Below are 26,647 nucleotides of genomic sequence, written 5' to 3' on the forward strand. Positions count from 1 at the left end.
CACGGGACAGCTATGGACGACCCCATTTGGTTACATGATAGTATGTTTGGTAACTAGACAAATTTGCTTGCAGAGTACCTTTTGGACCAAAGTACCACTTATATTGTACAAAAATCATGTGATGTTGTTGCCATCAATATAAAGATGATAAAGAGGAGACTATTTTGATGCTGGATCCTCAGATCTCTTTCGGAGAAATTGCTATCTTTACAGTATTCCACGGTCATTGTTGTTCGTGTTTGTGAACTTTGCAAGCTCTTAAGAGTTAAGTCTCAATAAGCAGTCATTCGCAAACATGCAACAGATTTATTTTCTTCATGGAAGAAAAAAAAATGAGCAACCTCAGAGATGTGCTGCCTGCTTGCCTGCTGTAGAACAATGGATGTGCAGGCGCGTCAAACAAATGAAATCACCTATCACATTCCACATAGGGAAGCAATAGGCAAAGCTTACCTAAGATAAAATAGTGCTGCCATTTGTGGTGATTTTAACAAGTTGAAGAGTTTACTCCAAGGTGGTGCTGATCCAAGGAACACTAAGTTGACGAGGCGACCTCCTTGGGTATGGATTGCTTATATTCGTGCTGTATGTTTTACTAAGCATTTGTATTAAATATTCTACCGCACTTTTGTTCTGTAAAAAAATATTGGCTCTTCCATCTTCAACATTTTTTAAATGTGATCTAATCTGTACTATTGGTCAAAATAACAAATCAATTGTTAGTCTATTTGTGTGGTGACACTTGTAGGAGCTAAATATTTCATGGCTTAGCCATGACATTCTAATTTTGCTTTATTTTTCTTATTTTGCGTTCATACACTTATTAGTACAAGCCCATCGTGAACCATTACAAGGCAGATAGGTAAGCTGTTTATCCTAATGATTTTCACTCTTAAATTGTTTGTTGGATCACTACACGGGTGTGTACCTATCTCTTGCATTACTCCCTGTTCTAGGTTGTGACTGAAAGAAGTGGAAGATTCCAGCACATGTGAGTTGAATCTTAACCGGGAATGTGTTGCTTTTGCAATTCGTCGACTTCCACTTGCACTTCATTGGATGATTATCTTGGTTTCAGTTTTTGACTCCAACCTATCGACGGAATTTAAGAATGTTTATTTTTAAAGAGTAGATGATTTTCCAAGCATTATGTTTTTGACCATAAAAAGTGTGTACATATGAAGAAGTATTTTATGGGCAATTCGTTGTGTTTTGTTGCAACAAGAAATTATATACTGTCTATCTTTATTTAAACAAATATGAGCTGTCCGCATGTATGATGTTGTACAAAGTAGAACAATTTTCCGGTTGACTTGATTCATGATGCAATGTGTTAGTTCAATTAAACTAGGGATATGGAAGGAATCTTTTTCTTTATTGCGTCTTCACGTACGATCAACCTCACACAGTCCAGTGACATTCGTCGCAATGCATGAGCAGTCCAACTACGATTTCATGATCTATGTGACACAAACTATCCAATTTATTATATGATAACACAGACATATATTATGCTCTTACCTATTATATGAACCGGATGATGAAAAAAAGCTTTTTTCAACGCTCTTGATTTCATCGGACACGGAGGAGACTCAATGATCCAGCTATTGGACCTGGCCAACCTTGATTAGTGACAACTTATACCGCGATCACTGGTGATGCCGACGGCAAAAGGGACAAAATAGATGTTTGTTATGTTAAGATGTGGAGCCATGGATAAGGTATTTGTTATGTCTTTAACCATGCACAGAATGGGTAAGGACGTTTGGGGTTGTTTTCATCCGTTGCAACACACGGACATGTTTGCTAATAGTAAGCTGATCGACATAGTTTCCTGATGGTCCCCTCGTAGTCATCTACTGCATCATCGCCTTGCTGCGGGCCATGACCAGCACACATCGGCGGAGCGCACGCGGTCATACGATGATGTATACGATCTGCTGATGTTAATTACAAGACGTGTACTGCCCGGCCAACAAAAAAGATCCTAACTGCCCGAGTACGAAAAAGATATGTTTGTTGGCCAGATAGTACACGCTTTGTACTAATTATTAGCAACATATATAGGAGATCGTATACATGACGGGCGCGAGACGTACGCGTTGCTGTACAAGGACACAACAAAACCCAAGGCTTTAAAGACCTGTCCGTTCCCAGCTTGTTCCGTACATGGAGATGGACACCTAGGCTTTGCTATCTCTAGGTGCTACATTATACGTATATCTGTTGTAATAACTCCTGTAAAAGAAAAAGAAACCTATATTGCGATCAAACTCGTGTGACAAGCCGGTGTATTGTTTTGGTCATAGCTAGCTTGCTCCGTTCGTGTCTTCAGCTTCCTCTACTTACACGAGTTCCGTTGAAATTAGACGACGACCTCATCGATGGCCGCCGCCGAAGGGCTTCCCCACGACCTCCTCGGGGCGATCTACCTCCGTTGCTCCTCGCCGTATGACCGGGCGCGCTTGGCTGCCGTCTGCACGTCGTGGCACGCCGCCGCGTTGGCATGGCACACGCCGCTACCGGCCCTCCCACTGCTTGTCCCATCGACCGGCAATGGCCAGCGTGACCGGATGATGCGGGCGTACAACCCCGAAGACGGCAGAGTCCTACCTGCCCCGCTGCCATGGTTCCCATATGGCAGACGGATCGTCGGATGCCATGACGGCGGCTGGGTTGCAATGCTCGAATTTTTAGGGTGTTCGAGCTCGAACCCTATTGCAACAACGGAACAGGGTACTGCAAAAACAAATACACATGGATAGAGGTGACCAGCTTGGGCAACCACGCCTTGTTCTTAGGGCCAGGATGCTGCAAGGCGGCACACGTGTTATCGGAGGCTATGTCAACCCTTTAGATGCTGCTATGTGGACCATCAAGGCCAGAATCGAACGAGCAGGCAGATGAGGAAGAAGCCTGGGAGGAGTGGTAAGTGCAGGGAGAAGATGTCGATCCCTTGGTGATGGACCTTGCTGGTTAGAGTGCAGATGACTTGGTATCATGGTGGTGATTAGATCTCTGTCAGTTTGTGAAAGTTTCGTTTTATCTTGTGCTCTTTTGTGAGCCTGGTCCGGTTATGGTTGTTGGGATCCCTGGTAGCGATGCTGATCTTTGGTAGTGTAACTTTTGATCTTTTTGCGTAGTTTCGGATGATATCAGGTTTCCCCCCGCAGTTTGTGTTCCTGATGACAGGCATAAACGATGAGTTTTCTAATATTGTCCCGAACTCGCTTTTTTCCATTTCCCTCTCTTTCCGGTTCTGGTTTCAACAACATTGTATTTCCGTTAAGAAAGTAATGGAAAGGAGAGAAAGCCCAGTTCGAAAAAGACATGTCCGTTTCCGGCTAGCTCTTGTAATAAATCCTGTAAAAGAAAAGGAAACTCGCCGTGTGTTGTGTCTAGCTCCAGCCAAGCCGGTGTAGTGTTTTGGTCATAGCTAGCTTGCTACGTTCGTGTCTTCAGCTTCCTCTACTTGCACGAGTTCCGTTCAAACTACATACACCACGAATCGAGCTGTCGATGACCGTCGCCGAAGAGCTTCCCCACGACCTCCTCGGGGCGATCTACCTCCGTTGCTCCTCGCCGTATGACCGGGCGCGCTTGGCTGCCGTCTGCACGTCGTGGCACGCCGCCGCGTTGGCATGGCACACGCCGCTACCGGCCCTCCCACTGCTTGTCCCATCGACCGGCAATGGCCAGCGTGACCGGATGATGCGGGCGTACAACCCCGAAGACGGCAGAGTCCTATGTGCCCCGCTGCCATGGTTCCCATATGGCAGACGGATCGTCGGGTGCCATGACGGCGGCTGGGTTGCAATGCTCGAATTTTTAGGGTGTTCAAGCTCGAACCCTATTGCAACAACGGAACAGGGTACTGCAAAAACAAATACACATGGATAGAGGTGACCAGCTTGGGCAACCACGCCTTGTTCTTAGGGCCAGGATGCTGCAAGGCGGCACACATGTCATCGGAGGGGGACAAGCGCGGCGTTGTTGAAGCGAACCGTATCTACTACTCCTCTCCCGGAGGCTATGTCAACCCTTTAGCTGCTGCTATGTGAACCACCAAGGCCAGAATCGAACGAGCAGGCAGATGAGGAAGAAGCCTGGGAGGAGTGGTAAGTGCAGGGAGGAGATGTCGTTCCCTTGGCGATGGACCTTGCTGGTTACAGTGCAGATGACTTGGTATCATGGTGGTGATTAGATCTCTGTCAGTTTGTGAAAGTTTCATTTTATCTTGTGTTTTTTTGTGAGCCTGGTTCGGTTATGGTTGTTGGGATCCCTGGTAGCGATGCTGATCTTTGGTAGTGTAACTTTTGATCTTTTTGCGTAGTTTCGGATGATATCAGGTTTTCGCCCCGCAGTTTGTGTTCCTGATGAAAGGCATAAACGGTGGGTTTTCTAATATTGTCCCGAACTCGCTTTTTCCATTTCCCTCTCTTTCTGGTTCTGGTTTCAACAACATTGTATTTCCGTTATGAAAGTAATGGAAAGGAGAGAAAGCCCAGTTCGAAAAAGACATGTCCGTTTCCGGCTAGCTCTTGTAATAACTCCTGTAAAAGAAAAGGATACTCGCGTGTGTTGTGTGCCTCGCATGTGTTGTGTCCATCTCCAGCCAAGCCGGTGTATTGTTTTGGTCATAGCTAGCTTGCTACGTTCGTGTCTTCAGCTTCCTCTACTTGCACGAGTTCCGTTCAAACTACATACACCACAAATCGAGCTGTCGATGACCGCCGCCGAAGATCTTCCCCACGACCTCCTCGGGGCTATCTACCGCCGCTGCTCCTCGCCGTATTATCGGGCGTGCTTCGCTGCCGTCTGCAGGTCGTGGCACGCCGTCGCGTTGGCATGGCACACGCCGCTACCGGCCCTCCCACTGCTTGTCCCATCGACCGGCAATGGCCAGCGTGACCGGATGATGCGGGCGTACAGCCCCGAAGACGGCAGAGTCCTACGTGCCCCGCTGCCGTGGTTCCCATATGGCAGACGGATCGTCGGGTGCCATGACGGCGGCTGGGTTGCAATGCTCGAATTTTTAGGGTGTTCAAGCTCGAACCCTATTGCAACAACGGAACAGGGTACTGCAAAAACAAATACACATGGATAGAGGTGACCAGCTTGGGCAACCACGCCTTGTTCTTAGGGCCAGGATGCTGCAAGGCGGCACACGTGTCGTCGGAGGGGGACAAGCGCGGCGTTGTTGAAGCGAACCGTATCTACTACTCCTCTCCCGGAGGCTATGTCAACCCTTTAGCTGCTGCTATGTGGACCACCAAGGCCAGAATCGAACGAGCAGGCAGATGAGGAAGAAGCCTGGGAGGAGTGGTAAGTGCAGGGAGGAGATGTCGTTCCCTTTGCGATGGACCTTGCTGGTTACAGTGCAGATGACTTGGTATCATGGTGGTGATTAGATCTCTGTCAGTTTGTGAAAGTTTCATTTTATCTTGTGCTTTTTTGTGAGCCTGGTCCGGTTATGGTTGTTGGGATCCCTGGTAGCAATGCTGATCTTTGGTAGTGTAACTTTTGATCTTTTTGCGTAGTTTCGGATGATATCAGGTTTTCGCCCCGCAGTTTGTGTTCCTGATGAAAGGCATAAACGGTGGGTTTTCTAATATTGTGCCGAACTCGCTTTTTCCATTTCCCTCTCTTTCTGGTTCTGGTTTCAACAACATTGTATTTGCGTTATAAAAGTAATGGAAAGGAGAGAAAGCCCAGTTCGAAAAAGACATGTCCGTTTCCGGCTAGCTCTTGTAATAACTCCTGTAAAAGAAAAGGAAACTCGCGTGTGTTGTGTGCCTCCCATGTGTTGTGTCCAGCTCCAGCCAAGCCGGTGTATTATTTTGGTCATAGCTAGCTTGCTACGTTCGTGTCTTCAGCTTCCTCTACTTGCACGAGTTCCGTTCAAACTACATACACCACGAATCGAGCTGTCGATGACCGTCGCCGAAGATCTTCCCCACGACCTCCTCGGGGCTATCTACCGCCGCTGGTCCTCGCCGTATTATCGGGCGTGCTTCGCTGCCGTCTCCAGGTCGTGGCACGCCGCCGCGTTGGCATGGCACACGCCGCTACCGGCCCTCCCACTGCTTGTCCCATCGACCGGCAATGGCCAGCGTGACCGGATGATGCGGGCATACAGCCCCGAAGACGGCAGAGTCCTACGTGCCCCACTGTCGTGGTTCCCATATGGCAGACGGATCGTCGGGTGCCATGACGGCGGCTGGGTTGCAATGCTCGAATTTTTACGGTGTTCGAGCTCGAACCCTATTGCAACAACAGAACAGGGTACTGCAAAAACAAATACACATGGATAGAGGTGACCAGCTTGGGCAACCACGCCTTGTTCTTAGGGCCAGGATGCTGCAAGGCGGCACACGTGTCATCGGAGGGGGACAAGCGCGGCGTTGTTGAAGCGAACCGTATCTACTAGTACTCTCCCGGAGGCTATGTCAACCCTTTAGCTGCTGCTATGTGGACCACCAAGGCCAGAATCGAACGAGCAGGTAGATGAGGAAGAAGCGTGGGAGGAGTGGTAAGTGCAGGGAGGAGATGTCGTTCCCTTGGCGATGGACCTTGCTGGTTACAGTGCAGATGACTTGGTATCATGGTGGTGATTAGATCTCTGTCAGTTTGTGAAAGTTTCATTTTATCTTGTGCTTTTTTGTGAGTCTGGTCCGGTTATGGTTGTTGGGATCCCTGGTAGCGATGTTGATCTTTGGTAGTGTAACTTTTGATCTCTTTGCGTAGTTTCGGATGATATCAGGTTTTCGCCCCGCAGTTTGTGTTCCTGATGAAAGGCATAAATGGTGGGTTTTCTAATATTGTCCCGAACTCGCTTTTTCCATTTCCCTCTCTTTCTGGTTCTGGTTTCAACAACATTGTATTTCCGTTATGAAAGTAATGGAAAGGAGAGAAAGCCCAGTACGAAAAAGACATGTCCGTTTCCGGCTAGCTCTTGTAATAACTCCTGTAAAAGAAAAGGAAACTCGCGTGTGTTGTGTGCCTCGCATGTGTTGTGTCCAGCTCCAGCCAAGCCGGTGTATTGTTTTGGTCATAGCTAGCTTGCTACGTTCGTGTCTTCAGCTTCCTCTACTTGCACGAGTTCCTCTACCACGACTCGAGCTGTCGATGACCGCCGCCGAAGATCTTCCCCACGACCTCCTCGGGGCTATCTACCGCCGCTGCTCCTCGCCGTATTATCGGGTGTGCTTCGCTGCCGTTTGCAGGTCGTGGCACGCCGCCGCGTTAGCATGGCACACGCCGCTACCGGCCCTCCCACTGCTTGTCCCATCGACCGGCAATGGCCAGCGTGACCGGATGATGCGGGCGTACAGCCCCGAAGACGGCAGAGTCCTACTTGCCCCGCTGCCGTGGTTCCCATATGGCAGACGGATCGTCGGGTGCCATGACGGTGGCTGGGTTGCAATGCTCGAATTTTTACGGTGTTCGAGCTCGAACCCTATTGCAACAACGGAACAGGGTACTGCAAAAACAAATACACATGGATAGAGGTGACCAGCTTGGGCAACCACGCCTTGTTCTTAGGGCCAGGATGCTGCAAGGCGGCACACATGTCATCGGAGGGGGACAAGCGCGTAGTTGTTGAAGCGAACCGTATCTACTACTCCTCTCCCGGAGGCTATGTCAACCCTTTAGCTGCTGCTATGTGGAACATGTTGGAATTATGCCCTAGAGGCAATAATAAATATAGTTATTATTATAATTCCTGTATCAAGATAATCGTTTATTATCCATGCTATAATTGTATTGAATAAAGACTCATTTACATGTGTGGATACATAGACAAAACACCGTCCCTAGCAAGCCTCTAGTTGGCTAGCCAGTTGATCAAAGATAGTCAGTGTCTTCTGATTATGAACAAGGTGTTGTTGCTTGATAACTGGATCACGTCATTAGGAGAATCACGTGATGGACTAGACCCAAACAAATAGACGTAGCATATTGATCGTGTCATTTGTTGCTACTGTTTTCTGCGTGTCAAGTATTTATTCCTATGACAATGAGATCATATAACTCACTGACACCGGAGGAATGCTTTGTGTGTATCAAACGTCGCAACGTAACTGGGTGACTATAAAGATGCTCTACAGGTATCTCCGAAGGTGTTAGTTGAGTTAGTATGGATCAAGACTGGGATTTGTCACTCCGTGTGACGGAGAGGTATTTCGGGGCCCACTCGGTAATACAACATCACACACAAGCCTTGCAAGCAAAGTGACTTAGTGTAAGTTGCGGGATCTTGTATTACGGAACGAGTAAAGAGACTTGCCGGTAAACGAGATTGAAATAGGTATGCGGATACTGACGATCGAATCTCGGGCAAGTAACATACCGAAGGACAAAGGGAATGATATACGGGATTATATGAATCCTTGGCACTGAGGTTCAAACGATAAGATATTCGTAGAATATGTAGGATCCAATATGGGCATCCAGGTCCCGCTATTGGATATTGACCGAGGAGTCTCTCGGGTCATGTCTACATAGTTCTCGAACCCGTAGGGTCTGCACACTTAAGGTTCGACGTTGTTTTATGCGTATTTGAGTTATATGGTTGGTTACCGAATGTTGTTCGGAGTCCCGGATGAGATCACGGACGTCACGAGGGTTTCCGGAATAGTCCCGAAACGAAGATTGATATATAGGATGACCTCATTTGATTACCGGAAGGTTTTCGGAGTTACCGGGAATGTACCGGGAATGACGAATGGGTTTCGGAAGTTCACCGGGGGGGGCAACCCACCCCGGGGAAGCCCACAGGCCATAAGGGTGGCGCACCAGCCCTTAGTGGGCTGGTGGGACAGCCCAAAAGGGCCCTATGCGCCATTGAGATAAAAATCAAAGAGAAAAAAAAAGGGAGGTGGGAAGGAAGGGAAGGACTCCCACCCACCAAACCAAGTCCAACTCGGTTTGGGGGGGGGAGCCTTCCCCCCTTGGACTCGGCCGACCCCCTTGGGGCTCCTTGAGCCCCAAGGCAAGGTCCCCTCCCTCCCACCTATATATACGGAGGTATTGGGGCTGATTTGAGACGACTTTTCCACGGCAGCCCGACCACATACCTCCACGGTTTTTCCTCTAGATCGCGTTTCTGCGGAGCTCGGGCGGAGCCCTGCTGAGACAAGGTCATCACCAACCTCCGGAGCGCCGTCATGCTGCCGGAGAACTCTTCTACCTCTCCGTCTCTCTTGCTGGATCAAGAAGGCCGAGATCATCGTCGAGCTGTACGTGTGCTGAACGCGGAGGTGCCGTCCGTTCGGTACTAGATCGTGGGACTGATCGCGGGATTGTTCGCGGGGCGGATCGAGGGACGTGAGGACGTTCCACTACATCAACCGCGTTCACTAACGCTTCTGCTGTACGATCTACAAGGGTACGTAGATCACTCATCCCCTCTCGTAGATGGACATCACCATGATAGGTCTTCGTGCGCGTAGGAAATTTTTTGTTTCCCATGCGACGTTCCCCAACAGTGGCATCATGAGCTAGGTTCATGCGTAGATGTCTTCTCGAGTAGAACACAAAAAATTTTGTGGGCGGTGATGTGCGTTTTGCTGCCCTCCTTAGTCTTTTCTTGATTCCGCGGTATTGTTGGATTGAAGCGGCTTGGACGGACATTACTCGTACGCTTACGAGAGACTGATTTCATCGTTACGAGTAACTCCGTTGCTCAAAGATGACTGGCAAGTGTCGGTTTCTCCAACTTTAGTTGAATCGGATTTGACCGAGGAGGTCCTTGGATGAGGTTAAATAGCAACTCATATATCTCCGTTGTGGTGTTAGCGTAAGTAAGATGCGATCCTACTAGATACCCTTGGTCACCACGTAAAACATGCAACAACAAAATTAGAGGACGTCTAACTTGTTTTTGCAGGGTATGCTTGTGATGTGATATGGCCAATGATGTGATGTGATATATTGGATGTATGAGATGATCATGTTGTAATAGAAATATCGACTTGCACGTCGATGGTACGGCAACCGGCAGGAGCCATAGGGTTGTCTTTATACTAACGTTTGTGCTTGCAGATGCGTTTACTATTTTGCTAGGATGTAGCTTTAGTAGTAATAGCATGAGTAGCACGACAACCCCGATGGCAACACGTTGATGGAGATCATGGTGTGGCGCCGGTGACAAGAAGATCGTGCCGGTGCTTTGGTGATGGAGATCAAGAAGCACGTGATGATGGCCATATCATGTCACTTATGAATTGCATGTGATGTTAATCCTTTTATGCACCTTATTTTGCTTAGAACGACGGTAGCATTATGAGGTGATCTCTCACTAAAATTTCAAGACGAAATTGTGTTCTCCCCGACTGTGCACCGTTGCTACAGTTCGTCGTTTCGAGACACCACGTGATGATCGGGTGTGATAGACTCAACGTTCACATACAACGGGTGCAAAACAGTTGCGCACGCGGAACACTCGGGTTAAGCTTGACGAGCCTAGCATGTGCAGACATGGCCTCGGAACACATGAGACCGAAAGGTCGATCATGAATCATATAGATGATATGATTAGCATAGGGATGCTTACCACTGAAACTATACTCAACTCACGTGATGATCGGACTTGAGCTAGTGTAAGTGGATCATGAACCACTCAAATGACTAGAGAGATGTACTTTTTGAGTGGGAGTTTAGCGAATAATTTGATTAAGTTAAACTCTAATTATCTTGATCATAGTCTAAGTCCACTTTGAATATATTTGTGTTGTAGATCATGGCTCACGCGACAGTCATCCTGAATTTTAATACGTTCCTAGAGAAAGCTAAGTTGAAAGATGATGGAAGCAACTTTGTAGACTGGGCTCGTAATCTTAAGCTAATCTTACAAGCTGGGAAGAAGGATTATGTGTTGGAATTATGCCTGGAGGCAATAATAAATATAGTTATTATTATAATTCCTGTATCAAGATAATCGTTTATTATCCATGCTATAATTGTATTGAATAAAGACTCATTTACATGTGTGGATACATAGACAAAACACCGTCCCTAGCAAGCCTCTAGTTGGCTAGCCAGTTGATCAAAGATAGTCAGTGTCTTCTGATTATGAACAAGGTGTTGTTGCTTGATAACTCGATCACGTCATTAGGAGAATCACGTGATGGACTAGACCCAAACTAATAGACGTAGCATATTGATCGTGTCATTTTGTTGCTACTGTTTTCTGCGTGTCAAGTATTTATTCCTATGACCATGAGATCATATAACTCACTGACACCGGAGGAATGCTTTGTGTGTATCAAACGTCGCAACGTAACTGGGTGACTATAAAGATGCTCTACAGGTATCTCCGAAGGTGTTAGTTGAGTTAGTATGGATCAAGAGTGGGATTTGTCACTCCGTGTGACGGAGAGGTATCTCGGGGCCCACTCGGTAATACAACATCACACACAAGCCTTGCAAGCAAAGTGACTTAGTGTAAGTTGCGGGATCTTGTATTACGGAACGAGTAAAGAGACTGATCCTCTAGATCGCGTTTCTGCGGAGCTCGGGCGGAGCCCTGCTCAAACAAGGTCATCACCAACCTCCGGAGCGCCGTCGCGCTGCCGGAGAACTCTTCTACCTCTCCGTCTCTCTTGCTGGATCAAGAAGGCCGAGATCATCGTCGAGCTGTACGTGTGCTGAACGCGGAGGTGTCGTCCGTTCGGTACTAGATCGTGGGACTGATCGCGGGATTGTCCGCGGGGCGGATCGAGGGACGTGAGGACGTTCCACTACATCAACCGCGTTCACTAACGCTTCTGCTGTACGATCTATAAGGGTACGTAGATCACTCATCCTCTCTCATAGATGGACATCACCATGATAGGTCTTCGTGCGCGTAGGAAATTTTTTGTTTCCCATGCGACGTTCCCCAACAGAACACCAAGGCCAGAATCGAACGAGCAGGCAGATGAGGAAGAAGCCTGGGAGGAGTGGTAAGTGCAAGGAGGAGATGTCGATCCCTTGGCGATGGACCTTGCTGGTTACAGTGCAGATGACTTGGTATCATGGTGGTGATTAGATCTCTGTCAGTTTGTGAAAGTTTCGTTTTATCTTGTGCTCTTTTGTGAGCCTGGTCCGGTTATGGTTGTTGGGATCCCTGGTAGCGATGCTGATCTTTGGTAGTGTAACTTTTGATCTTTTTGCGTAGTTTCGGATGATATCAGGTTTTCGCCCTACAGTTTGTGTTCCTGATGACAAGCATAAATGGTGGGTTTTCTAATATTGTCCCGAACTCGCTTTTTTCCATTTCCCTCTCGGTTCTGGTTTCAACAACATTGTATTTCCGTTATGAAAGTAATGGAAATGAGAGAAAGCCCAGTTCGAAAAAGACATGTCCGTTTCCTGCTACCTCTTGTAATAACTCCTGTAAAAGAAAAGGAAACTCGCGTGTGTTGTGTGCCTCGCGTGTGTTGTGTCCAGCTCCAGCCAAGCCGGTGTATTGTTTTGGTCATAGCTAGCTTGCTACGTTCGTGTCTTCAGCTTCCTCTACTTGCACGAGTTCCGTTCAAACTACATACACCACGAATCGAGCTGTCGATGACCGCCGCCGAAGAGCTTCCCCACGACCTCCTCGGGGCTATCTACCGCCGCTGCTCCTCGCCGTATTATCGGGCGTGCTTCGCTGCCGTCTCCAGGTCGTGGCACGCCGCCGCTTTGGCATGGCACACGCCGCTACCGGCCCTCCCACTGCTTGTCCCATCGACCGGCAATGGCCAGCGTGACCGGATGATGCGAGCGTACAGCCCCGAAGACGGCAGAGTCCTACGTGCCCCGCTGCCGTGGTTCCCATATGGCAGACGGATCGTCGGGTGTCATGACGGCGGCTGGGTTGCAATGCTCGAATTTTTACGGTGTTCAAGCTCGAACCCTATTGCAACAACGGAACAGGGTACTGCAAAAACAAATACACATGGATAGAGGTGATCAGCTTGGGCAACCACGCCTTGTTCTTAGGGCCAGGATGCTGCAAGGCGGCACACGTGTCATCGGAGGGGGACAAGCGCGGCGTTGTTGAAGCGAACCGTATCTACTAGTACTCCTCTCCCGGAGGCTATGTCAACCGTTTAGCTATGTTGGAACTGGGTAGTTGTGCCGTCTATTTTTGCGTAAGCGATAACATGGAACACTATGGTATGATTATGTCACAGGGATACCATTACACCAAGAAAGATCACGGATGCGAATATAGCGCCACATGCTGGTATAATAGTTGTTCATGGGTTCTCCCTCCATACTTTTAGCTAGCTGTTCTGCACATCCAAGCGTGTATTACATTATTATTATCTTATGCGGAAGTATTATTCACTCTATATAATTCGTTTTCTATCTGAGGAACTAATATAATACTCCCTCTATCCATGTATATAGGGCCTAATTCGTTTTTTAAGGCAAACTTTGACCATATGTTAAAGTAATAATATATGACATGCAAGTTATGCAAAACATATCTTCAAATTCGGACGTGAAAGGAGCTTTCAATGATATATTTTCACATTATACATCTCATATACTATTAATCTTATCAATAGTCAAAGGCAATCTTGAAAAATGCATTAGGCCCTATATATATGGATGGAGGGAGTAGTTATTATGTTTTGTTTTACTTATATATAATTAATTGTTTATAAGGATTGGCTAGAACTCATCTAGCTGAGACATAACTATGATCTTATTCACTTCAGTTTTTCTTTTTTGAAACAATCTTTCACCTCGGCTGATGTTATCCTAGTTGTATTCTGTTTTTTTGGCTGGCCTAAGAGCATTATTAGTAAGAGGGCCCATTATTAGCTCCACTTCCCCATATACCACGTGATTTTTTATTCTGAAAATCATTTGTCAATTTTAAAATGTTCACGTACATGAGAAATATTCTTTAAATACGAAAAATGTTCATGAATTTTATAAAACTGATCATGAATTCAAAAAAAGTTGGTAAACTTTAAAAAATCATAAATATTACAAAAAATTTCATGATTTTTAAAAGTCATCAATTTGGGGGACAATAACAACTTCTCAAAATGTACAGAGCCTTCTACAAAAAATATCATGATTTTTCCAAAAGTAAAATCAAAATAAAATATAAATATACCAAAATTATTGAAACCATGCAATTGCGACACCCCTTAAAATACAAGCACTTGCGACATGCCTTGAAAGCATGCAGATGCGGCTCCTTAAAATACATGGAGTTGCGATATGTTTTGAAAACATGCAGTTCCGACCCCCTCTTGAAAACATGCAATTGCGACCCATCCTAAAAATTATGCAGTTGTGATCCCTCTTGAAAAACACGCAGTTGCGACACCGTCTTAAAAACACGCAGTTGCGACCCATCTTGAAAACATGCAGCTTCGACCCGACTTGATAAAAGAAGCGGTTGGAATTGGTTGATGAAAATTTTGAACCCAAATTTTCATGCAGCTTCGACCCGACTCAAATATAAAATTCCAACATCTATGGTGGTGCGAAATTGTAAGAATAACAAAGGAAATTGGTTGATGAAAATTTGGGTTCAAAATTTAAAATACATATGACTTATTATATTTGACTATGTATAGTTGTAGTACTATTTAATGAATATAAGTAGAAATTAAAAAGAAAACAAATTTTTCATGCATGGTTGAATGTTGTGGTGGGTCTTTTTCCATGCACGATTGCATGTTGAGGTGGGTCTTATCCCATTCATAATTGTATGGTGAAGTGGAATGCTTGCACTTGCATGTTGAGATAAATAAGTTAGTGATGATGACTCTTTTAAGTATATATGATTAATTTGTAAGAAGTACCCTTGTCAGTATAAAAAACGCTCGTCCCAACTACTTCCTCCTTCCGAAATTAATTGTCATAAAAATGGATACATCTAGATTCGGTTCCTATGACAAGTATTTCCGAATGGAGGGAGTATGTTTTTTCTACCACCTAATTAAGGAACCAAAAGTTTTATATTGTAAGGAAAGATTGAAAATAAGGATACATGGATGATATATTGTGAACACCAAGGTACACCACTTGCTCATGGGCTGATGGTGACGACGTCTGTGGACGTCGTATCCTTCATGAAGGCTCCGTCGTGGTGTTCCCTCTCCTTCATGATGCTCCGGGTGAAAACTTGATCTTCGGGATCGGACGATGGCGGCTACACATGGTCGTGCCTTACTGGAGGCACCGTCTTGGAGTCCTCTTGTGACCGTCATTCTTCAGCTCAAACATGACAGTACCTCGCCCTGTGATGTCAACGGTTTGCCCGTCACCGAACCGAACCGTGCCTCCAACCGAGAGATTTAGCTCAGAAAACTGGTCCTTGTCACCGGTTATGTGGTTGCTTGCTCCCGTGTCGAGGTACCACACGTGCCTCACCGTGTTCACCCTCTTCTTGTCATGAAGGTAAACTTTCTCTTCGTCGAGCGTGACAACCTCGGTAGCCGGTGCCTTCAGAGCTGGACCATCCTCGTCCATAAGCTCGCATACTTCGACCATGAGCATCATATCGTTGTCATCACCTCCCTTGGCCATGAGATCTCTTTTCTTCGGTGGATTCTTGCAGTCAGGCATGAAGTGACAGAGGATTCCACAATTGTGACACCTTACCTTTTCATGTCAAATTTTCTCCTTGGTTTTCTAGCTTTTCTTCTTGTCCAGCGAGGTCCTTTTTCGCCGGGCTTTGCTTCTCCTTTGCTTTATTGCCGCTCCTGGATCCACCTTGCTTTCCTTTCGACAGGGCCATCCATTGCGCCATTGTAAGCATGAGATGCTCACTCTCCTTCGAATCGCCAAAGCTGAGACGAATTCTCTCGTCGTGGGCCTTGAACCTTCCGACAAGATCCTCGACCGTGAGAGTGTTCATGTCAAGACATTGCTCGATTGACGTGATGATTTGGATGTAGCGTGCCAGTGCGGTGCGTAAAAATTGTCGGACGATCGCAACTTCTTCTAGGACTGACCCATAGCCGCGTATGCCGTTGACGAGGGTCTTGACACGGGCGGCAAACTGATCGACTTTCTCTCTTTCCTCCATCTTCAGGCACTCGTAGCTTCTCATCAGGGACTGAAGGTGTGCTTCCTTGACACGGTCATGACCCTGGTGCAGGATCTTGATGGTATCCCATGCCTCCTTCGTCGATTTCTTTTCGACGAGGTGATGCAGCACATCCTTCAGCATGACAGAGTAGATCACCGTTAACGCGTGACGATCCGTTCGGTACTTCGTCGCGCCCTTCGCGTACTTGGCGCCGCCGGGGTCGACGGCTTCCCAGAACTCAGCTCCCTCCAAGGCCACCTCCATGTTCATCGCCCATAGTGCATAGTCCTCTCGATCCAGTCGGGGGAACCGCGACACCCCACCGTCGGCATCGGTGTTCCCGCTCACGCCACAACGATCTCCTTGCCCGGATTCGACTTGATCATTCGATTGCTTTCCGAAGATCATGTCAATAAACCAAGCTCTACTTTGACCAAAATTTGATTGCGTGATGTACTCTGATATATTTATGAGATGACAATTGAACCCCTGATTGTCAATCTGTTATTATTATGTATGTGCTATGATACCTTTTTTGCGAGACGCTTAGATGCGCCCCTTTCCAATTTGGGGCCTCGATCCCCAGATCGAAAAGGACCGCATCTTAGTCGTTACAGGACGGCCGAGGGCGAGTACGGGTGTAGAGGGGGTTGCCAGCAAGCGCGGGTGCCTGAAGGCGAGGGTGAGCATGAGTGTCATGGGGTGGCCAGCAAGCGCAGGCGGCCGAAGGCGAGGGCGAGCACGGATGTCACGGGGGTGTCCAGCAAGCGCAAGCGGCCGAAGGAGAGGGCGTGGTGGCCGAGGACGAGCAAGGCGACCATGTTCCTTGAGCTTTTTCTCGTATGAGAAGATGCACAAGGAGATGAAGATGAGATTTGATCCAGATCTAACGATAGTTAAACCTTAGAATGGTTATTAAAAAACCGGGTGTAACGGTTCGGTTCTTACTTTGGGTTTGATTGATTCAACTTTAATTGGACTGAGCTCTTTTTTAGTTTGGTTTCCGTTTGGGTATGTGGATAAACTAGTCTGGGTATGGTTGGATAGGGGTATAAGCAGTTTGGTTATTTGCGGTTATAAACTATGGATCCAAACCAGTTTCTAGGCATTGGTTATGTGCAATAACCAACGACGATCGAGAACGAGTATCTTTGATCCGCGTGCACGCTGTAATACACTATGTAATTATGTATTATGGGAAAACACCAGATAAAAAACGGAAGTGTTTGCTTGTGTTTTGACTAAGCAATTTGGTTTTAATACACTTGTGAGTGAGCTTTTCAGCCGTAGGCATTTTCTTTTTGCCTCTTGCTATATGCTGACTGTATCTGGAGGATAACTTTGTTTCTAAACTATTGTAGATGCAATTATGCCTTTTTCTATTTCATTTGCTTCTTAACATGTCAATTTGTGCAATTATGTGTACATTGAAGCAAACTCATAGTTATGTACTGGGTTTAAGCCCACGATTATGTATTGCATTCAAATTGGTTTGGCTGGAAAAAATAGTGGTTCAACTTTGATTGGGCTAAAAATGATATTAAATGGGTATAATTCGAATATGGTTTTAAGAAATAAATGAACGGGTATGATTCAAGTTTGAAACCATTTCAAATTTAACGACAGTTACTTAACACATTAGACGGCTGGGCGCGGACCAGCCCAAAACTGGGCCGGTCCACGAGAGCCTAGCACTGTCCTTTATATATATACTAGCAAAAGGGCCCGTGCGTTGCTACGGGAGAAAAAAACAATACCCTCCTAATTTATAAAAAATGGTCTATAATTTGAGACTTCGTAGTTACGGCACAAACATATATGGTTTTACCCTACAAAAGTTTAGTTCAAGATTCCACATGTCTTCTATTTTAACACGGCTTGCATGTAGATTTAATACATATAAAGAAACGGGCAAGTGACCTTCAATTTTATCTCCAATCCTGATTTTGTTGACGTCTTCATCCCTGATCCGGATTAGTATCGGTATGAAAGAAAGACGAATAACGAATTATTTATTAAAATTGCACCCTAGGTAATTTTTTATTAAATGTTTAACATCTAAAATAACATGATATTCAAATTCTACATATTTTTCTAATCAAATTCTATATATAACATGTTATATTTGTAGTTACAGTTTAAAAGACATGAATATTTTAGAAAACATTTAATATGTATTGTGAGTTTAATGTTAGAAACATCAGGTTTTTCTTTTATAAAATAGCAAGACGGATTAAGAATACTTATTTCTTTTATTAGTAGGTATAGATACTAGATAGCCCTATAAAAACCAATTTAGCGTGTCTGATGCCGTGTGCGACGTGCCGGTGTACTTGTGTATTTCGGCTGTGTATATAACGGCGCCGACTGGACTTGGCGTGCCCTATCGAGATCAATAAGAATCTTGTCTGAATATGGGTGTAACTCCAGATGAAGCAATACTGATGTAGATGACAATCTCGTGTCCTCCAATATTTTCAGAGGCGACACATGTACCAAAGAAACATCTCCTGCGTACAAAACCGTTGGTCCATCCCCAACTGCAGCGTCTCTCGCTGCACCTCCAAGTGCATCACATGTCTCTGAAACTTAAATACCTAGTGGAGAACCACGTATTAGGCCTTGGCCTCCCTTCGGACTAGCAAGCAAAGTGGCTGAGTTGCTGATGTTGCAGCCATCAAGCCCAGCGCTTAGGCTGGAAGGGTTGCTGATGCTGTAGCTATCAAACCAACGCTTAGGCCACCAAGTGGTGGTGGTGCGTCACCAGCCATTTTCTGGCCAGGCAAGTAGTAGTAAATAGGTGGAGCAATTAACAGTTTTCACTTCTTCAAACAATGCAAATAAGAGAGCACAGTAGGTTCTAGGCAGGTAAAATCGCAAGGAAGGCAAACATTAGGTAAAATAAAATGAAGCTGGCGTTGGTGCCTATAGGTGAATTGCTATGGTAGATGACGTGTGTGTGTAAAATTTTGTTGTGGTAATTTTGTTTTTAACTTTTGAAACAATTGTTGTTGTTTCAACCTACTCTGTAGCTTATTATTGAACTGAAAACAGACTGAAAACCTACTATGTAGCTTATTTCCTAGTAATGTTGAATGATGTTCCTGTTGTTTTCTCACTGCTGTGAGTGTACAGAGTTCTCCCTGGTGGGTTGTGTAATCAGCGTGCTATCTCAGTCCTTGTATAGGTTCCAGTTCAATTTTCTTGAGAAATGGCATTGTAAACCCGACCTCTGTTTCTTAGCGGTGATACCAATTTTTTCCCTATTTAAATAAAGTTCAGCCTCGGGCCTTAGAGAATAGTATGGTGTTGTACTTTTGTTAACTAGACAAACAAAGTTTTAAATTTGGTGAACATTAGGAGCTAACTTAATTGTCCTCGATTGATGTCCTGTTAGCTGCTACTATTAATTGTTACTGTTATGATGTTGACACTGCTTAGAATATGTCCTGTGCCTTAATTCTAGTAGTATTTGTTGTCAAAAACATGATTGTATTGTGAGCTATCAAGTTCTTGGTGTCTTCTTAGAACTTGTTGGTATTTACCTTTTTCCCTCCAATATAATGTTTGCTAATATTTACTCATGGTGGTTGTTGTTATGTGTGCCCTCATGCTTCAGGATCGATTCCTAGTTGCTTGTGTATTTGTTTATTATTCTGTTCAATATTCTTTTCCTAGCTGTTTTATGTAGGAGGATATTGCTTTCATTCTGAATTGACATCCATGGTAATGATCATTTCCTCTCTTTTACAGGAGCTCTCGGCTCAAGAAGTTGGAAGAAGGGAACACTTCATCTTTGTAGCTAATTATATTCTTCATAGCAACAGTTTTGTAGCTGTCCTAAATTCCTGGATGATGTGAACTATGGCATGATTGTAATATATATAATATACTCATTTTGATCATCATTTGTGAAAATTTGTTTGATTCGGGCTCTCTTGACCGAAATATTGTTTATTTATTGTTGATACGTCGGAAATGAAACAAATACTATTTGGGCCCTAAAAAGTCCACAAATCAAATAATTCAAAAAAGTCAACGACTCATGAATAAAAAGGCTGAATTGTTGGGCCTGGCCCATTTAGCAGACCAAAATTGTAAGGAAAAAACAATAAATATGCTGAATTAATGGGCTTGGCCCATATAGACTCCAAACTGGACCGGGTCGATTCTAATCGACGACCTTTTTATTTGGTCGTAATTTTGCCACGTCAGCTTGCCATGTCAGATCCGACGATGTGTGGGCAGATTGCCAACGACCAAAAACTTGGTCGTAGAACCAACGACCTTTCATTTTTGATCGTTATAGTGCATTAGAGACGCTCAACTTTTAACCAACTGTTTTTCGTCACAAGAAGGTCGTAAATGAAAAATGACAACCATTCAGTGACCAATATTGATGGTCGTAAGTTAGCATATTTCTTTTAGTGACATGGTCATTCTTTTTTTGTTACGGAGAAAGTCGTGTTATGTGATGATGTATTGTTATCCCCCTTCAACATGCAAACATGCTTGCCCATGGTTCTTACGTCAATCGGCATGTTTTGGAATCCAAAACTCGATTGTGCCCTACATGTGATAAAGAATACAGTATGTTGACTCTCCTCGGATATACAACACGTATGAATATGACCTTGATATCTGTTGAAGGAGCTTTTGGTGAGTCCCACATATACTTTGGTTTTGGCTATTTATGTGTGTTGATTCGTATTTTTATTGTTTGGTGTGCAAATAAATGATGTGTTCTTGCATATGTAGACAATTTTTCTTCTGTTATACAGCCTTGATTGGTTGTACTAGTTAAATGATTTTCTAACTTCGAGTCCATGCGCCATACATTTGAGGAACATGGTCCTTCTTCATCATAATCTGAAATACTTCTGATTACCAATCAGATAATGCTGGCACGAACACGAACACAGAGAAGTAACCAATCGTGGAAATAAGTAGTATGATATTCTAGGATGGATACAATAAAATCACGTATTTCATGTCTACATATATGAGTGAAAAATCCTACTATCATTCTATCAGAAAAATAGACGAGACCGCACCCATGAATGATCTAGTATAAGATAATAATGTGGTACCCGCATGCATGTGCAAAGCAGCTAAAAGTCTGGAGGGAGAACCCATGTCCAACTATCATGCCAACTAGCGTCGTCCTTACTGCGGTAACGGTACCCCGGAGAGATAATTCTATTGGAGTGTTGGAAGCTATCACCTACTGAACAATACACAGCACAACTACCCAGATCGAACATAGCCAAATGATTCAAATAGCCTCCGGGTCCGGGACATGAGTAGTACTCCTTCCGTTCCTAAATATAAGTCTTTTAAGCGATTTCAATAGGTATCTACATACGAAGCAAAATGATTGAATGTATACTCTAAAGTATGTCTATATACATCCGTATGTAGTCCATTAGTGAAATCTTTACAAAGACATATATTTAGGAACGGAGGGAGTAGATACGGTTCGCTTGTACGACGCCGTGCATGACCTCCAATGATGAGACATGCGCCGCCTTGCAGCACCCTGGCCCTAGGAACAAGGCATGGTCCCCCAAGTTTGTCACCTCTACCCATGTGTAGTATGACCCCGTTGTAGTGTCCCAATAGGCGACGAGCTCAAAAACCCTAAGAATTCGAGCATTGCGAACAGCTACGGCTAGGTTGCCACGCAGCTCAAAGATGTGTTTGACGCCCTCAGGGCCAATGGGCCTTTCCGTGCTCAGCTGTTGCCAGTTAATCACGTAAGCGTCATTGCTATTTTGGCCGATGATGAACCTGTGCAAATGTCCATCATACGAGAGGCCGTAGAGCTCTCCATTGTAGAAGGTGATGTCGGCAAGGTTGGGAATGCGACGGGTACCGCATCCTGCCGTGCTCCACCCACTGCCGTCCTCACAGTCAAGCATGCAGAGCAGTATGTTGCACCTGCTCCTGGTTATCCCGGCCATGATGCAGCCTTTGGTGGCAGGGTCCTCCGAGAAAACAACTTTGCGGAGGGAGATTTTGTCAGTCGTTTCCCTGAGGTAGAGTCGGCCAGTACATCTACATGTAAAGTCCCTTTGCATCAACCGGTGACGGGTGAAGAGGTTCACGACCTCAACCCTGCATCCAATGGTGGCGGCAACCCAGCCGCCGTCGTGGCACCCTACGATCCTCTTGCCATACGGGAACCATGGCAGCGGGGCACGCAGGACTCTGCCATCTTCGGGGCTGTACGCCCGCATCATCCGGTCACGCTGGCCATTGCCGGTCGATGGGACAAGCAGTGGGAGGGCCGGCAGCGGCGTTCGCCATGCCAACGCGGCGGCGCGCCACGACCTGCAGACGGCGGCGAAGCGTAGGCGGTCGTACGGCGAGGAGCAGCGGCGGTAGATCGCCCCAAGGAGGTCGTCGGGAAGCTCTCCCGCGCTGGCCATGGACAGATCGATTGACGATTGTCACGGTCACAGAGGTTTCGACGAGGTTGAAGACACCCACGCTATGTAAGCACCCGGAGATCATGTAAAGGTAACTATCTCCATGGAGTACGAGCCGGACACGGACATGTTTTAATTTAATTCTAATATACTAGTACAAATGCCCGTGCATTGCAACGGGCGAAAAAATTGTAAAACATGTTTCGTACATTGTATGCGCTATTCGATATACAGTTTCGATAAACATTACTAATAAGGTTATACTATTATCGCTTTTGAAGCGTGAATTCTAAACTTAAAGAGTAGTGGTGCATAGAATAGTCTATTAATTAGTTTTAGAAATAATTAATACAATTTTGAAATTATAATTTTTTTATTAGAATTGAAACACGTTTATATCACAATATTTTAAAATTTTGTGATCAACATTAAATGTTTTTTAAAGTAGAATATTTCTGGGAATTTCGAGAATTTTTAACAAAGTATGATCATATTTAAAAGCAAGAAGAATTTGAAACACTTCTTACCTTGAAAAGCACACACCCTTGGTGTCTGCAATTAGAAAAAGGATTGTTGATGTCCATATCATGCAGTATAAAGTTGAGAAAGTTGTAGGATATCTTTTGATGGCGCTTCCTTTACCTTAACCATGAGCCAGACCAAAATAATCAAACCGGCCACCAGGAACCTTGAATAACATGTGTTGAACAAAATCATCAGCCTGGCCAAAATCATGAACCTGACCACCAGGGACCCTGAATATCAGGCATGTCTCTCCCTTGGTGTCCACCGCAGCTATGCAATCATGATATTCAAGGTCAAGGGTATGAAAAAATAGAAGGCCATCGAGAAAGACTGCGGCGGCGGAGTCCCGAGTAGCTCTGTTCCATCTCCTCTCCTTGTAAATACACTCTCTGGGCAGCATACAGCAGCGACTCCGACTGGTCTCTCTCGGCGTGCTTGCCCTTTCCCTTGTCCAGACGAGCCCTTCGCACGGCTTGTTGGATCTGCCGCTCGTGCTCTTTAAGGATCTCTTCCATGTTTATCCAGGGAGGCATCAATGGTCCTGAGTATTGGACTCTGTTCTTCCTTGTGCCATTCACCTGAATGAATATATAGTGGAGAAATTATGAGCATAACTGACTGAAGGTAATATATAGACAGGAAATTATCAGCACATTATTTTCCGAACATCCGCTCCGAAGTCTAGACCCAATAAGAACCAACCAGAAATGCTAACATATAGATTTTTCGGAATTTATTGAAACTGATCCCGGCTCTTAAGGGCTAGGTCATGCTTTGCATTGCTCTCTATAAATGTTAGGAATTAAAACCAACTGGAGCTAATTAGAACAATTAAGTAACTCACCCCTGCAGGCTCCTTATCTGCCACCACTTCATCCTTCCGATGGGAAGATGACGGTCTTTCTTGGAATTGATGTGATTGCGACCATTTGGATTTGTCAGACTGGTCAGCAGCAGCGAGTTGACTGTACCTTGAACTCGACCGATGCTCTCTTAAATATTGTTTCCTGGCACTGTCCCCAAGGTTAGACAGCTTACCAGTATTGCCTCGCTGCCCAGTTGCAGTAGATGGGTTAGACATCTCGGCAGCAGTAATCTGAGAGGTGTAGAATCTCTGGGCGTTTGGATCTGTGCCACTTGATCGACCCAAAGTGGAGGATGAACGACCAGCATTCATCAAAGGAACACGGCGAGCATGACCATTGTCTACTACCAGAGGATCCATTGGAAAGCCGGTAACAGCATCCTCCTTTGGAGTGAACTTGTTACTACTGCTTTTAGGATTAACCGGAACTCGACGTTGCTTCAAAGCCATGAAAAAAGAGAGATTTGAGTAATATGAAACAGTGAATTGTTTATATTTAACAGCATGACATCAAAATTAGTTGTCATATTCAGTATAGTTGCCTCTGGAGGTGGAAATAATGTGTGTGCATTACAGATTGATTGCTGCATGGTTAGTTGGTTACAATAAAACAACTGTATAAATTAAGTTCCAGACAAATAGAGAAGCAATTGCATTGCATCACGATAATGGATCATGCATATAATGCATTCACCGAACTGCTAGCATCAGCTATTGAATGGCATGTTTCAAAGCTCAAAAGTGCAGACTGTGGCACCAGAAAAAAAATCCCTCAGGAGACCCTTGGTATGACAATTATCAGACTATACTAAGATCGGATTAATTCTGCAATACCTGTGATTCGTTAGTGCCATTTTGTGCTGCAAATTGCTTCATGCGTCCAGTTTCAGATTCATGCCCTTTGGCTGCAGCTGTTTCACTCTTTTGTTAACCCTATATGCAGTTGCCACTCTGCTCCTTTTTCATCCACCTTGCATCGCCGGGTCGAAGCCCAGAGACGTGGCGGTGACCTTGCTGCTGTCCTTGCCGGAGTTGGGCAACACGGCCCACTTGTCGGTGGCGGGGTTGCACACGACGTAACGGAACGCGCCGACCCCGTGGGAGACGTGGTAGCAGCGGCAGGGGAGGAGGCCGTTCCAGGAGTCGAGCAGATCGACGGGCAGGTGGTGGTTGGGCAGGAAGGTGAAGGAGGCGCCGAACGGAGCGCGGTGGCGGTCCCCCGAGAGGCTGCTGTAGAGGAAGGGCAGCTCCAGGCGCTGCTGCCGTAGAACAAGTCGGCGAGGGTTTGGGGGAGCTGCTTGCGGTGGTCGGGGTGGTGGATGAGGCCCAGCCAGTGCTTCGAGGCGCACTTGCAGCGGCAGAGCGCCTTGGCGGGCACGCGTGAGATGATCTCCACCAGGATGTCGTCGATTAGCCTCCCCGCCGGCGGCCCGCTCGGGAGAGCCCTAGGGAAACACGAACGGAGGTCAGGGGATCGGTGGAGAAGGAGGGAGAGGGTGTGATGGCGGTTGTTTCCGAGCGTACCGGGCGCGGATTGTAGCGCGGCCTTCCTCTCGCCGGCGAGAGAGGTCCCCCGCGGCGGACATGGTGACGGGCGAAAGAAATCCGGCGGCCGATTGGATCTGGCGAGCGCGCCGTCTGATGCCGTCGTGCCTCCTCGCCTCGGAACATGTAGGGTCTTTTTCATAAAAGTGAAACGTTTTCCTCACTTAAGAAAGGACTGCAGGTTGATTAACTGAAAACGGAGGGACTTTTTTGCAAACATGCCAATGACGGACGGCAGAAGCGTTCCGCGCTTTATTATTAGGGAAGATATCGTTCGCACGTAAGTAGATTTCGTTGCATGGTAACAAGGTTTACGTACGTCTCGCGCCCGCCACCGATCACGAAACGTGTACTAGCTAGCCGGACATCAGATCAAATAGATCACCGAGATCAAATATTGTTCGTATTTGGATTCTGTTGTGTCCTTGTACAGCAACGTGTACGTTTCGCGCCCGTCATGTATACGTACGATCTCCTATATATATTGCTAATAATAATTACAAAGCGTGTACTATCTGGCCAACAAACAGATATGTTTCCTACTCGGGCAATTAGGATCTTTTTTGTTGGCCGGGCAGTACACGTCTTGTAATTAGCATTGGCAGATCGTATACGTGATCGTATGACCGCGCGCGCTTCGATGGCCGCTGTGTGCTGGTCATGACCCGCGGCAAGGCGATGATGCAGTAGATGATAATAAGTGGACATCAACAAACTATGCCGATCAGGTTACAGAAATGTCCATACGTTGCAACGGTTGAAAATAATCCCAAACATTCTTGCCCACTCTGTGCATGGCTAAAGACATCACAAATACCTTATCCATGGGCACACATCTTAATTAACATAACAAACATTCATTTTGTCCGTTTCGCCGTCGTCATCGTCAGTGATTGCGATATAAGTTGTCACTAATCAAGGTTGGCCAGGTCCTGGATCATTAAGTCTTCTTCTTGTTCGATAAGATCGAAAGCGTAAAAAAACTTGTTTATTATCCAGTTGATATAATAGTTAAAAGCATAATATATGTATGTGTTATTATATAAATTAAATAGTTTGTGTCACATATATCATGAAATCGTAGTTGGACTCTTCATGCATTGTGATGGATGTAACTCGACCGCATGAGGCTGATCGTATGTGAAGACGCGATAAAAAAAGATTTATTTTATATCCCTAGATTAATAAATTGAACTAACACACTGCATCTGCGGCCATATTTCAAAAATTCACCCAGTTTTGTTAGTA

General features: G+C 45.6%; 1 protein-coding gene and 1 pseudogene across 1 annotated transcript; both read right to left on the bottom strand.

The window, feature by feature from the left end:
- Positions 1-22,981: 22,981 nt before the first annotated feature.
- Positions 22,982-24,714, bottom strand: LOC123441121. The gene is made up of 3 exons (XM_045117636.1): positions 24,689-24,714; positions 23,834-24,292; positions 22,982-23,567 (listed from the first exon to the last, which is right to left on the bottom strand). Exons 2-3 carry the CDS (start codon positions 24,212-24,214, stop codon positions 23,283-23,285), a joined length of 666 nt encoding a protein of 221 aa, XP_044973571.1. The 5' UTR covers positions 24,215-24,292; positions 24,689-24,714; the 3' UTR covers positions 22,982-23,282.
- Positions 24,715-24,816: 102 nt separating this feature from the next.
- Positions 24,817-25,440, bottom strand: LOC123442282 (annotated as a pseudogene).
- Positions 25,441-26,647: the final 1,207 nt, after the last annotated feature.

Source organism: Hordeum vulgare, chromosome 3H (genome assembly GCF_904849725.1).
Source record: "Hordeum vulgare subsp. vulgare chromosome 3H, MorexV3_pseudomolecules_assembly, whole genome shotgun sequence".
Taxonomy (NCBI): domain Eukaryota; kingdom Viridiplantae; phylum Streptophyta; class Magnoliopsida; order Poales; family Poaceae; genus Hordeum; species Hordeum vulgare.

Excerpts from the sequence above, each read along its gene's own strand:
- LOC123441121 (XM_045117636.1), bottom strand. The coding sequence starts at position 24,214 with ATGGATCCTCTGGTAGTAGACAATGGTCATGCTCGCCGTGTTCCTTTG. Across the intron at positions 23,568-23,833 it reads CAGATAAGGAGCCTGCAGGG|GTGAATGGCACAAGGAAGAA; the intron begins GTGAGTTACTTA and ends ATATTCATTCAG.